The following is a 13,964-nucleotide window of genomic DNA, read 5'->3' as shown; positions in this document are numbered from 1 at the left end:
GGCCTGGGCTGGGTGAGGTGCCAGGGCTGGCACGAGCAAACCCAATCAGTCACCACAAGGGCCCGGAGTATATTTAAACGTCCTTGAGGAGGGCTTAGATGGGCAGAGCTGCTGGGAGAGCGGCTCTGTTTGTTTTGGGTGGCGTGTTGCTCCCCTTCCTCTCCGCTCGGGTAGCTGATGCCGGATTCCCAATGAATTATTTATCACGGGACTAAAAATACTCGGGAATTCACAGTGAGGAGCGGGCGGTGCAGGCTGCCCCGCTGCTGGGCTGGCCATGCCGGAGCGTGGGACGCTGCCAGCATGGCATGACTCACCTGCCGCCCTCTCCGGCCAAGGGGCCCTGGCTGTGGCCATCGAAGTGGCGTCGTGGCTCCTGTGGCTCAGCCAGCTGCGATGTGGGGCACTGGGGGGGATTCAGCCAGGCAGGGCGAACCCCCCTGGGTGATGGTGGGTGCTGGGGGTGGATGATCCCCTGTCGAAACCCATCTGGCTGAGAGAGATGCTGCCCGGTAAGCATCAGTGCACGGCTGGGTGCCCAAGCCCTCCCGGTACCTGTGGGGTGCAGGAGGGGGAAGTGGAGCTCATGTCCCCTGTCTCTCCAGAGGGGACAGCTCTGGTGCTCAAATCCGCACCAAGGAGCTCTTGCAGGGTGCCCAGCCGGGCAGCTGTTGGGTTTATTTCCTGCGTTTTCAGTCCAACATGCCGGCAGTGCTTTTTCAGTATGCTGAGGGGTTGTCCATCACTGTGGCATGGAGGGGTGTTGGGGTGCAGGTCCCCGGGGCATCTGGGGTTTTGGTCCCCCCAGAACCATCTGGGACTTGGTGAGGGGCTCTTCTGGCTGTGCTGAGGACGCGTTAAGCAATAGCAGCTTTTAATTGCAAGTGACATTTCCGAGCACCAGCTGGCATCTTGCTGCATGGAGCGACACCGGCGCATGGCTGGTGCCACCACAGAGGGCTGCTTGTCCCCCTCCCTACTGCCCAGCGTGGCACTGGGGTGATGGCCCGGGGGTAACGGGGCTCGGAGGGGCTCAGATGCCCCTGGCCGCAGGTCTTGCTGCGGATTGGTTTTGCCAGCAGGCTCCGAGGAAGGAGTGAGCTCCAGCACGGGGGTGCATCGTTGTGGGCAGGGACGTGTGCCCCCCGCAAGGACTGTCACCCCACCTGCTGCGGGCTAGGCACCCACAGTCAGTGGGGAATTGGGGACCTGGCAGGGGGGACATGCCCAAACACCCCCCCTAGAGCCTGGCTTTGGGGTGCAGCCGGCAGAGACGCAGCGCGGTGGGTGTCCCAGCTGGGCAGGCAATGCCAGTGGGGGACACGCACCAGGGGGTAAAGGCGAGAAGGGGGGAAAGCTGAAGGATGGTGTCTGGGGGGGGAAATTTGGAGATAAGGGGCCAGGCGGGTGCTTTGGTTGGGATTTGGGAAGCGGCAGCGAGGGGGCTGGGGTAGGGGGATGGGCAGGGGACAGGCAGGGGGACAGGGAGGGGACAGGCAGAGGGACAGGCAGGGGAACAGCTGCTCCAGTGACGGTGATTTGCAAAATCCCAACATGGGGGTTGCAGAGCTGAACCCTCCCTCAAGGGCAGAGCCTTTAAATATTGAAGGTGGCTGTCGGTTCTGGTGAGAGGCACCAGGGAGCTGCCAGCTCCTCCTGTCACCTCTCGCTGCTGTCCCTGTCCCTGGCCGAAGGGGCGATAAGGAGCATCACGGCAGCGATGGCTTCTGGAGAGGGGATAGGAGTGGGAGGGCAACGGGGCTGGGAGGGGGACCGTGGTGGTGGGACGGGGGACAAGGGACGTGGCACTGGGGTGTACGGTGTGGGGAGCAGCACCTCTGTGACCCCCCAGAGGGGCTGGGCTGGGCTGGTGGGTACAACCCTGTGCCCAGCCCTCTACCATGTCCAGCCTCCAAAGGATGAGGGTCACCCTCTCTCCCTGGGGTCAACCCGTGCTGGTGCTGCCCTGGGGCGGTGGGGAGGGCTGGGGCGAGTGGGGCCGGGGGTCCTGGCGGGCAGCTGCATGCGAGGGGCTGTGTCCCATCCTGGCAGGGACGCGGCGGTGGACATGGGCAGAGCGCCGGCGCACGCTCTGCTACTGTCGATGGTGCTGGGCTGCTCGGCTGCCTTCACGGACCTCCTGCTGCCGGGCCCCGAGGAGCCGGTGGTCAACGTGGCCGTGGTGTTTGGAGGCACATCCTACCCCCTGCACATCCGCTCCCGCCTGAGTCCCCAGAGCTTCCTGGACATGCCCCTGGAGATCCACCCCATCACCGTCACCGTCAACAACACCAACCCCAGCACCCTCCTCACCCAGATCTGCGACATCCTTGCCAGCCACAAGATCCACGGCATCGTCTTTGAGGACAACGTTGGCACGGAGGCTGTGGCTCAGATCCTTGACTTCATCTCCTCCCAAACCCAGGTCCCTGTCATCAGCATCAGCGGAGGGTCTGCCGTGGTCCTGATCCCAAAGGTGAGGCATCTGCTGGGGGTTATTTCTGGGGGGGCGAGGGGGGAGCGTGGGAGAAATGAGGGATTATTAGAGAGGGGTAGATATGGGATGTGAAATGCTGGAGGGCAGAGGAGCTGCTGGGTTGCAGTGTGGGGGCTCGCGGGCAGGAATAGGCAGTGGCTGCAGCAGGGTGGTGGGACACGGAGGGGACTTCAAGGAGGGGCCCTGTTGATGGAATGTGGGAGAGGACTTCAGTGCCCTGTGGAGGGACCTTCCCTGGTGTCCTGCTTCCCATCCCCTCCAGGCTGTGCCTACCATGGGGTGTCGGGGTGGTGGTGCCAGGGCTGCCAAGGCAGCGTCAGGGTTGGCACGTCCCCATCGTCCTCCAGGGCTGGAGCCAGCCCTGAAATGGCCGGGCAGTCAGCATGGAGAAGCCTCACTTGGCTGCGGCAGCGATCTCAGGTGCACCACGGGCCAAAACAGGATTTTTGGCTTCTCTGCTCCTTGCTGGCGTCAGACACTGTCACTGTCACCTGCCTGCTGGGAAGTGCTAGCAGCAGGGAGAGCTGGAGCCGGACCGGAGGGTGCTGGGTGGGCGGTGATGGGCTGCGGCGAGGCTCCTGTCCCTCCCGGGGAGGAGATTTGGGTTATCTCCTTCTGGCTGCTCGTCTCACCCTGCCCAGCCTGGGCACTGGAGGGTTCCTGGTGCTGGCTCCTTCCCATGACAGCAGCCCCCAGGGCAGAGACCCTGCCGCTCCTCGGGGCACTGGTTTCATGCTCTGCTTGCCCAGAGGTTTTGGGGTCTAAACCTCCTGGCTGGCACCTCGGCAGCCCTGCCTGCACCAACTGGTGCTCCCGGACCACCCCGAGCTGCTGCTCGCTGTGGATGGGTGGCAGTGGGTGCAGTGGGCTCAGGTGGGTGCAGTGGACTCGGGTCGGTGCAGTGGACTCGGGTGGGTGCAATGGAATTGGGTGGGTGCAGTGGGCTCAGGTGGAGCCCCAAGCAACTAAAAAATAGCCATGGCTTTGCTGTGGTCCGGGTGTTTTTCTGCAGCTTTCTCCAGGGGTTGGGTGTTTCAGGGGCAGTGGAGGGACCTGTCTGAAGGCTCGACCTCCTCCTCCTCCTTCCACGGGTCCGAGGTCCCTGGCAGCTCCCGCTCTCCGGCTGGGACTCCCTGAGGCTCACCTCTCTGGCCAGACCACCAGCCTCATTGGAAAAACTACTTCTCTGGCGGTGGAGGGGGTCTGGGTGGCAAAACCCTGCTGCCTGCACGTGACCTTCTGCAAATGCCATTCGCTGAATCATTTAAGACAGAATCAGATCAATTAAGATTTGCTAATGAGAAGCCAGATGGCCAGGGAGGTGGGGTGGGAGGGAAGGGGCTGCACAGGCTCCGGCAGCAGGTAGCGAGTCGGAGCTGGGATGGGATTTACGCTCCTGGCAGAGCCCTTGCCCCCCTCCCTCTCCTGGTTTAAGGACAAATTGATGGTCTTCTTCAGAGTATGGATGAATTTTTGGTCAACAAGCTGAGAAACGGAGGAGAGGCCGCAGGGCTTGACCCTTTGCATGGGATGAGGTTCTGTGGAGACCACCAGTGGATCAGTCCCATTTTGGGTGTCTCCAGCCCATGGACCATGCCAGTTCATGGCTCTCGAACCCTTCATGATGGCAAATTCAAGGTGGCTTGCACAGGTGCAAGAGACCTGGACCGTGGTGCCGGAGCAGCCCCTGACCCCTTCTCCTCCCGCAGGAGCCTGGCTCAGCTTTCCTGCAGCTGGGTGTCTCCATCGAGCAGCAAATCCAGGTGATCTTCAAGGTGTTGGAGGAATACGACTGGGGCTCCTTCGCCGTCATCACCAGCCTCTACCCGGGCTACAACATCTTCCTGGACGTCATCCGTTCCTTCACGGATGCCAGCTACTTTGGCTGGGAGCTGCAGGAGGTGCTCACCTTCGAGATGAGCCAGGAGCGGAGCAGCTCCAGGACGCAGCGGCTCCTGCGGCAGATCGATGCCCAGGTCATCATCGTCTACTGCTCGCGGGAGGAGGCCGAGTACCTCTTTGCCATGGCGGAACAAGCCGGCCTTGTGGGGCCAGGCTACGTCTGGATCGTGCCCAGCCTGTCGGTGGGCAACATGGAGGTGCCACCTGCCTCCTTCCCTGTTGGCCTCATCAGCGTGGTGACGGAGAGCTGGAAGCTGAGCCTGCGGCAGAAGGTGCGGGATGGGGTGGCCATCATTGCCATGGGGGCGGCCAGCTTCTTCCGGGCCCATGGCTACCTCCCAGAGGTGGGACGGGACTGCCGAGCTCCTGCCGGCGCCACTGCTGCCAACACCAGCTTCTACCGGTGAGGGCCAGGGACCTGCTGGGGTGGGTGTGAAATGGGGGAAATGAGGGAAATGGGGAAATGGTGAGGGAAGGGGCAGGGGAGGAGGAGGATGGAGCTGGAAGGCAGGGGGATGATGCCCGCTGTGGGCTGCAGCTGGTGGTCCATGCCTCTCGGCTGGGTTTCTCCTGGAGCATTTCCCCAGAGCAGCCCCTTTCCTGTGCTTCTCTGCGAGCCAGGACCCACGGGGGTCTCGGGGCAGGGTTCACAGCTCTGGTTTGCAGTGCAGACGTGGCACCTTGGGGCTGCTGTGGCAGTTTGTGCATCCTCAACCCCGCAGTGGTCCATCCTCGGTGCCTCCTTGCTGGCAGGGCTTTCTCCAGCTCCCCACTGCCCCTTGCGTAGGGGCTAAACCTGGTCCCCAGCTCTCAGCCCCACGTCTCTCCGTGGGACCTGTGGCAGCCCATCTGGAGCCGGAGGAGGAGGAGGAGGGCTGGGCTGCACAGCCAGGGGCTTACGGGCACTGTGTCCCACCAGGCACCTCCTCAACGTGACGTGGGAGCACAGGGACTTCTCCTTCAATGAAGGCGGCTACCTGGTCAGGCCCACCATGGTGGTGATCTCACTCAACCAGCACCGGCTCTGGGAGATGGTAGGACCCCTGGATCCCCCGAGATGGGCACACCGGGGGCATGGCCGGGCAGGGTGAGCCTGGGGCCATGCACAGGCTGGGGTCCCACCCTGGGGCAGCTTGTCCCATGCAAAACCCATGGCTGGTACCAAAAGTACCCATGGTGGCATGGTGGGGCTTCGCGGCAATGCCAGGCACCAAAGCTCTGCAAGAGCTGGGGTGTTTCCCCTGCAATTTGGCTGAAAAGTTCCAAAAGAGGCAAAAATGCAGCTGCCCACCTCTGGAGAAGAGCAGCCAAACATCTAGACCTGAAACAAGCTGCGTGGAGGTTTTTTTTTTCCTAGTTCAAAAGTATTTTGGGTGAAGTTTGGCCAGGTTTGTGCTCACCCAAGCCTGGTGTTTGGGGCCCAGAAGGAAACACCTCGCCCCATGGTCAGTGGGTGCATGGGGAAAGGGATGCTGAGGCCAGGTCTCACCATGGCTGAGCTCCAGCCTAACGATGCTCTGGGAGAAATGAGCCCCTAAGGCATGGGGAGGATGGACACAGGACCCCGTGTGACCCCCAGAGCCCCTTGCTGGGGTGACAGTGCGCTCTCCCTCGGGGGCAGGTGGGCAAGTGGGAGAAAGGCATCATCCACATGAAGTACCCGGTATGGCCGCGCTACGGCTCCTTCCTGCAGCCCGTGGCCGATAACCGCCACCTGACGGTGGCCACACTGGAGGAGAGACCCTTCGTCATCGTGGAGAACACAGACCCCAGCACTGGGGTCTGCGTGCGCAACACCGTGCCCTGCCGCAAGCAGACCAACTCCTCCCAGAGGTGAGCAGCGAGGATGGAACTCGGCAATTTTGGCCACCGCTCCCCGGGCACATGGTGTCCAGGAGGCACCAGGGTGCTCAGAGCATCTTTGGTTGGTCCAACCCATTTTTCCCGGTGTGGTTTCAGTGGCGATGGCCTTGTGGATCCCTACACCAAGCTGTGCTGCAAGGGCTTCTGCATCGACATCCTGAAGAAGCTGGCCAAGGCAGTGAAGTTCTCCTACGACCTCTACCTAGTGACCAATGGCAAACATGGCAAGATTGTCCGCGGGGTCTGGAACGGCATGATTGGTGAGGTAGGGGTGGGCATGGCTCGGACCCCACCGTCGGCCCTCCCTGGGGGGTACTGCTTGCTCGGGGCATGCCCTGACCTGGGGCTTTCCTGCCAGAGACGGGGTCAGGGTGTCTGCGGTGGGACTCTGGGCAGGGGACAGCTTGGCATGAGCAGGCAAGGCTTGGCGGAGGAGAACGGGCAGGGAGTCAGCCGAACATTTACAACCCCACAGCTGGTTGTGTTTGTGTAACTGGTCATTTAAGAAGCTAATATTTTTTTTAAAAAGACAAAAGTTAAGGTTGGAAATGCTGGAGATGAGGAAATGCCTGGGGAAGGTGGTCTGGGTCCCTCTGCCCATCCCGGGACCATCTGCCCCTTCCCCAGGTGTACTACAAGCGTGCGGACATGGCCATCGGCTCCCTCACCATCAATGAGGAGCGCTCCGAGATCGTGGACTTCTCCGTGCCCTTTGTGGAGACGGGCATCAGCGTCATGGTGGCCAGGAGCAACGGCACCGTCTCCCCCTCTGCCTTCCTGGGTGAGCTGTGTGTCCCTCTGTTTGTCTATCTGTCTGTCTGCAGGTTCATCCCACGCTTCCAACAAATGCAAATTAGAAATATGGTTCGGTTTTAATACTTTTAAGAAAAAAAGGCTTAAGTCATAAGGGAAGGAGATTGTGCTGCCAGCTTTGGGGCTTCCTCCTCCCCTCGCCTGAATAATCCTTTTATTACAGAGACAGAGGCTGGGATCGGTGGTTTCCTCCTCTTCATTAGTTGTGTGGAGGAGGGAGGACAGGGAGGTGGAGGGAGACAAGGCGGGGATTTGCAGGCTCTGAGCTCTGCTCTGGGGACCCCTTCTCTGCCACCATCACCAGAGCCCATGGTTAAGCCAGGTGTAGGAAACCGCCAGTGCTAAAAGTTTTATTTAATGAGTTTTAAAAAAGCAAAGCTGCAGCCTAGGAAGGGGAGGAGACTGGCCAAGGTCATCACGAAATTCAGCCTGAGCACTTCAGCAGGGCTTGAGGCTCTTGGCAAGGGCACAGCGGCGGTGGCCTGGCTCCAAGAGCCAGGCTCCCATGTGGGGAGGGTGTGGGTGGGTGTGGGTGCCAGGGATGCCGTGGGGTGCAGGACATCACCAGCCTGGGCACATCTTCCCCGTCCTGTCCCCCCCATGCTGCAGGGCCTGTTCACCCCTCCCGACGCAGGGGTCACCTTCACTGGCCCCGGGGACAGACGGAGCATTCTGCTGCGGTTCGGCAGGGCTGGGGTCCGCGGTCCCCGTGCTGCCGGCTCGCGCCTCCCGTGCTAATGAGCCACATCCCCATCAGGGGAGGCTTCTCCTCCCTGACAGCGAAGGACGCGCTGACAAATGGACCTCGGCTGCCACATGTCGAGGGCTCGGATGCATCCCCCCCGCTCCCTCCACCCCATCCCGGCTCATCCCAGGCAGGCGGGGGCTCACCACCCAGCCCCAGCTCCCGGGGGGCTCTCCCAGGGGCTGAGCGGGGCCCAGGGGCTGGTCCCGTGCCCGGTGCAGGCACCATGCCATGGCCGGAGCCACTGCAGGGGACAACCAGTGATCCCATGGGAAACCCTCCTGCTGATGACCCTGGAGATGGGCAGCATCTCATTAGCATCTCCCTATTGATGAAAGCCTGATTTTATTTAGGCAGGGAAGCGTGGCTGCATCCCCCCATCTCGCATCATCCCCCTTCCGTCCTGATGTCCTGTGGATCTGCTCAGCCGCGGTGCTGCCAGCCCCCGTCTCCTCTCTGAGGAGGGGCAATATTCAGGAGAATGAGCCCCATCCATTGGGGAGGGCTCCTGGGGGTCCCGGGGGGCCGTGGCGTGTCCTGGGGGTCTGATGGGGTCCTGCTCGCCTTGCAGAGCCCTACAGCCCAGCCGTGTGGGTCATGATGTTCGTGATGTGCCTCACCGTGGTGGCCGTCACCGTCTTCGTGTTCGAGTATTTCAGCCCCGTCGGCTACAACCAGAACCTCACCAGCGGCAAGAGTGAGTGGGGGAAGGCAGGAGCTGGGGGGGGACAGACGTCCCCAGCCAGGCTGACAGCTGTCCCCTCTGTCCCCTGTCCCTGCAGGGCCGGGAGGTCCCTCCTTCACCATCGGCAAGTCGGTGTGGCTGCTGTGGGCTCTGGTCTTCAACAACTCGGTGCCCATCGAGAACCCCAAGGGCACCACCAGCAAGATCATGGTGCTCATCTGGGCCTTCTTTGCCGTCATCTTCCTCGCCAGCTACACTGCCAACCTGGCCGCCTTCATGATCCAGGAGCAGTACATTGACACTGTGTCGGGGCTGAGCGACAGGAAGGTGGGGCTGATGATTGGGCTGGGTTCCCTAAAAAAATAATAAGTTTTTTTGGGTGGGGAGAAGTCCCCAGGCATCACTTCCAGCTGGCTGGGCATGGGTGGGTGGATGGAGGGCTGGCTGTGGGGAAGCCGGACATGCTGGGAACATGGCAGGGACACAGACCCCATGTGATGCCGCTCCCGTGGGCTCCCCATTGCAGTTTCAGAAGCCGCAGGAGCAGTACCCCCCCTTCCGCTTCGGCACTGTCCCCAATGGCAGCACTGAGAGGAACATCCGCAGCAACTACCCCGACATGCACACCCACATGGTGAAGTACAACCAGCGCTCCGTGGAGGATGCCCTCACTAGCCTCAAAATGGGGTACGGCTCCCCCGAATGGGGTACGGCTTACCTGGGTCAGGGGTATGGCTCCCCCAAATGGGGTATGGCTCCCAGAACTGGGGTACAGCTCCTCCAAATGGGATACAGGACCCCCAAATGAACTATGGCTCCCTGAGATGGGGTACAGTGCCTCCCAGATGGGGTATGGCTCTGTGCGGCTTCCCTGCCTGGGGTACAGGCCCCCCAAACAGGGTACAACCCCCTGCAGATGGGGTAGAGCTTCATACAGCTCCCCCCAAAAGGGATGCAGTCCCTCCCAGATGCAGTATGGTTCCCCCAGATGGGATACAGCCCCCCCAGATTGGGTACTTCCCCCTCAAGTGGGCTTACAGCTCTCCAAGATGGGACAGAGATCCCCCAAAGAGGACACAACCCCCTCCAGACAGGCTACCGCTCTCTGAAAGGGGTACAGCTCCCCCAAAAGGGGTCCAGCACCCCAAAAAAGGGCTGCTGGGCCCCTCCTCACCCTCCCTCCTGGTTTCGGGGCAGGAAGCTGGACGCCTTCATCTACGACGCGGCAGTGCTCAACTACATGGCAGGCAAGGATGAGGGCTGCAAGCTGGTGACCATCGGCAGTGGGAAGGTGTTTGCCACCACAGGCTATGGCATTGCCCTGCAGAAGGACTCGCGCTGGAAGCGGGCCATCGACCTGGCCCTGCTCCAGTTCCTGGGAGATGGTGGGTGCCCGGGCGAGCTTCTCGTTAGCCCTGTCTCCATCCTCACCTTGCCCCTGCCCTGCAAATTAACCCAGGGACCAGGCATCACTGTCTGCCTCTTCCCCGGCATGGGTGGCTTTGGTCTCTGGACCCTGCACAGCCTCCATGGCTTGTTGCAGGATGCCACCGAGGGATTGGGTCAGATGATCTTCTCCACCAGCTCCTTTCGGGTGACATTAAATCCAGCAGCATCTTTCCAGCTGGGTGCTGGGGGGGTCATTCCCCTCTGGGATCCCTCCTCTTCTTGCAGGCTGTAAAATCCTGGAGATGGCCATGCACAAAATCTGAGCATCAGGAGGAGAAGCATGGGAAGGGGACAGTGAGGACAGCTGGCTGGCACAGGGGTGGGGGACAGAGACAGGAGAGGGCCCTGGAGAAGGACAAGTGACTGGTGGGATGCTCAGGCCAAGGGCAGCAGCAAGGACTAGACGATAACAGCTCCGGGGGCTTGGGGGTGGCTTTCTCCTCCTCCAGCCACAGTGGGGTGGGGATGGGCAGGGGCTGTGCGTGGGGACATGATGCCCGGGTGGGGCATTTTCACCCACACACACTGCTGTGCATGTCTGGCCCCAGGCGAGACCCAGAAGCTGGAGACGGTTTGGCTGTCAGGGATCTGCCAGAATGAGAAGAACGAGGTGATGAGCAGCAAGCTGGACATCGACAACATGGCCGGGGTTTTCTACATGCTGCTGGTGGCCATGGGGCTGAGCCTGCTGGTCTTTGCCTGGGAGCACCTTGTGTATTGGAAGCTGCGTCACTCTGTCCCCAAGTCCCACAAGCTTGACTTCCTCCTGGCCATCAGCAGGGTGAGTGATGCTGCTGGGGGCTCTCAAGGGGCCCAAATGTCCTCCCACAGTGTCATGAGGATGTGGGCACGGCTTGGTGGGCATCATCCCTCTGACCCGCACAGGAGGGACTGGAGATGCTCGTGCTGATGTGAGCTCTTGGCTGGGGGGAAAAGACAGGTTTTTTTGGAAAAGAGCTCAGCCCTGGGAATGACCTGGCACCCATGTTAGCATCCCTGGGAAAAGGGGTGACGGAGGATGGGTGTCAGTGCTGGGGCTGTTGGGGAGGGGACATCGGTGCCGTCAAGGCATCTCAGCCTCAGCAGCAGCATCTTGGCTTGGTGGGGTGGGTTCGTGGATGCAGGATCCTGATAGCCCCGCTGATGGTGGGGCCCCCCCTTCTCTCCGCAGGGCATCTACAGCTGCTTCAGTGGGGTGCAGACCCTGGCGAGCCCCGGGCGGGCACCCACGCCCGACGTCACCGCCAGCTCGGCCCAGGCCAATGTGCTCAAGATGCTGCAGGCAGCCAAGGAGATGGTGTCGACGGCCAGCGTGGGCGGCTCGCTGGAGCAGGCCACCCGCACCATCGAGGACTGGAGCAGCCGCAGCGAGCGCCTCCAGACCACCTTCTCCCTGAGGACACCCCAGCTCGTGGTGCAGAACAGCACTGGTGCCCACCGGGCCCCCTCCTCCGGCCCGGCCCCCCCCGAGAGGCTGGGGAGAGCCTGCGCTCCCAAGGGTGCTCCCCTGGGGCTGCCGCTGCCCCAGTCCATCCCCGTGGACTCCCGGCTGCCTGGGGAGGAGAAGTGGAGAGGGGCGAACGAGCACGTCCCCCGCCTCCTCCACCCCCTGAAGTCTCGGGGTGGCTGTGCTGGGGATGAAGCCCTCCCCGGTTTCCCCCACCTCCTGGTGAAGACCTCCCCGGGGGGGGATTTTGGGGAGCAGGCACTGGTGGGGAACCACATCGGGGCTCCCCTCCCGCCCCCCACATCCCCCAGGGACCTCCCGCCGCCGGACATCTACAGGGAGCACAAGCGGCCGGCGGGGCGGGGGGACCGGCTGCAAACCCCGCCCGTGCTGCAGGGGGACGGGGGACACGGGGGCTCGGGGACGCTGCCCCGGCTGCTCTCTGCTGCGGAGAAGAGGCGGGAGGCGGGCAGCGCCTTCCTGCCGCCATCCTGCCCTCACGGAGCCTTCCCGAAAGCCGCCAGGACTTGCAGGGCCGGGGGCGAGCCGGCCCGGCCGGAGGCTGCGGCGGAGCGGGAGAAGCCGGGCCGGCGGGCGAGCTCGGCCCGGGCGCCCGGGGAGCGGGGCGAGAAGCGGCGTCCCGGGGGGCTGCGGCGCTGCGGCGCTGCCCGCCCGCCCGCCCGCGCCGGCGTGCCCGACCTCTTCCCCGAGGCCGAGGCCGAGGCCGAGGCCGGCCACGGCTGCGGCCGCCGCTGCCCCGAGGCCTTCGGCCGGCTGGCGCCGCGCTCGCCCGTGGCCCGGCTGCCGTCCTACCGGGAGGCTTGCCGGCAGAACGCCCGCGGCACCGCCGGCCCGGCCTGCGCGCCGTACGCCTGCATGAACTCCTACGCCAACCTGCCCCTCTACCCGGGGCGCCTCTCGCGGGGGTCCCCGCCGCCCTGTGAGCACCCCGGGGTGCCGGCGGGCTGCGGCCGGGGGGCCGGGCGCTGGGACGGCGGCTGCAGAGACTGCGGGAGGCGCGGGGAGCCGGCCCTGCTGCGGCCGGCGGGGACGGAGAGGAGGAACCCGCTGGTGGCCCGCGGGGCGACGAGTCCCTGCGCCGGCGGGTCCTGGCGGCGGGTCTCCAGCCTGGAGTCGGAGGTGTGACGGGGGGAGGGGGGGCTCGGCACCCCTCTGCTGCCCTTTGCCCGGGTGTTCCCGCGGGCCGGCCAGCGGCTCCCGGCCGGGCTCCAGCCTCCCGCGGTCCTGCACCCCAGCAGCGGGATGCTCCAAGCGGCTCGGCGGGTCCCGTGCGCTTTGGGGGGCCAGAGGAGCCTGGCGGGGCTGGGGTGCGCTGGCTTGGGCTCTCCCCGCAAGCAGGGCTGGCCGGGAACTTGAGGATGCCAAACTCATTGCCGCCGCGTTGCCGTCAAGTTTTGGTTTCATTCAAGGGACTCGAAACACCATGTCCAGGTCATTAAAGAGACATTTTCAGCTGGCTGGGGACCCTTCTTCCATGGGCTGGCGATGAGCCCAGGCTGCCCTTGGCTTTACCCTGTGTCACAGGGGTGCTCGAGGTCCTGTGCGCCCTGTCCCCGCTCGCGTTCCTTTACTGCTGAGCCCCAGCACAGGCTCGTCCCACCAGCGGCAGCCAGGCAAAGGAAAATGGCAACTCATTAAACCGTGCTGAGGGATAATTCCTTAGGAGCCATCAGCCTGTGCCGAGGCTGGAGCAGAGCACCGAAGTTGGAGTTACTGCACCCCGCTTGGGTTTTGGGGTGCTGGGCACAGATGGCTGTGAGCTCGGGTCAGCTAGTGATGCTCCCATGGCTGCAAACCAGCAGCCCGGCAGGGAGCTGCGGCTCAGCACGGCAGCCCGGGGAAGGTGTGCCGTGGGGGAATGAGAAAGGGAAAAAATTCCGCCCACCTTCCCATGGCTGATGGAGCCATAAATCAGGTGCGATAGATGAGCTGGGTTTAATTCTTCTCCTGATGTACGTGTCTAATGCAGCCCTCTCCCTGTCGGGCTGGCAGGGCTGCGGGCAGGGGCGGCCGTGATTCACAGGCAGCACCAGGCAGGGGAGAGGGTTTTTGGGAAGTGGGAGACGAGGCTGCCAGGGCCCAGGGCAGCGGCCACGGCTTTGCCAGGTGGTACCAGCCCCATCCCGGGGCAGCGCCGGGGCTATGCAAAGCTGCACGTGGCGGGCTGGCAGGCCATCCCAGGGAGATGCCAACCCTTAGCCCCTCTTCCCGGCTGGTTCAGCATTGCCTGCTTGGATGAATGTCCCCCCAAGAAGCTGTCTAAAGCTCCTTTTTTTTTTTCCTATTTATTTTCCTATTTTTTTCCTTTTTTTTTTTCTTATTGGGGTTGCTGGCAGCCACCAAGGAGCCGGGGCCAGTAACAGTGAGGGGACAATGGCAGGGGCTGCTCCAGGACACCCAGCCCTGCCCTGAGGATGGCTGCAAGGCCCTGGGGAGGTCAGGAAGAGCCCAGCCGCATGTGGCCCAGGGTCGAAAGCACTGGCATTGTCTGTCTGTCCATCCATCTGTCTGTCAATCCATCCACCCATCCATATGGGGTTAA

At 63.0% G+C, this 13,964-nt stretch overlaps 1 protein-coding gene across 1 annotated transcript; it reads left to right on the top strand.

Annotated features, from left to right (window-relative positions):
- Positions 1–2,053: 2,053 nt before the first annotated feature.
- Positions 2,054–12,773, top strand: GRIN2C (glutamate ionotropic receptor NMDA type subunit 2C). Its single transcript, XM_072881021.1, has 12 exons — positions 2,054–2,476; positions 4,207–4,802; positions 5,319–5,433; positions 6,021–6,232; positions 6,359–6,527; positions 6,890–7,043; positions 8,392–8,517; positions 8,603–8,832; positions 9,032–9,192; positions 9,703–9,890; positions 10,503–10,735; positions 11,126–12,773. The coding sequence occupies exons 1-12, from the start codon at positions 2,069–2,071 to the stop codon at positions 12,545–12,547; spliced, it is 4,014 nt and encodes a 1,337-aa protein (XP_072737122.1). The 5' UTR covers positions 2,054–2,068; the 3' UTR covers positions 12,548–12,773.
- The last annotated feature ends 1,191 nt before the right edge of the window (positions 12,774–13,964 follow it).

This window comes from Ciconia boyciana, chromosome 16 (genome assembly GCF_034638445.1).
Source record: "Ciconia boyciana chromosome 16, ASM3463844v1, whole genome shotgun sequence".
Lineage (NCBI taxonomy): Eukaryota > Metazoa > Chordata > Aves > Ciconiiformes > Ciconiidae > Ciconia > Ciconia boyciana.
The sequence above is the reverse complement of the archived record's forward strand: the minus strand, read 5'-3'. Positions and strand labels throughout refer to the sequence as shown.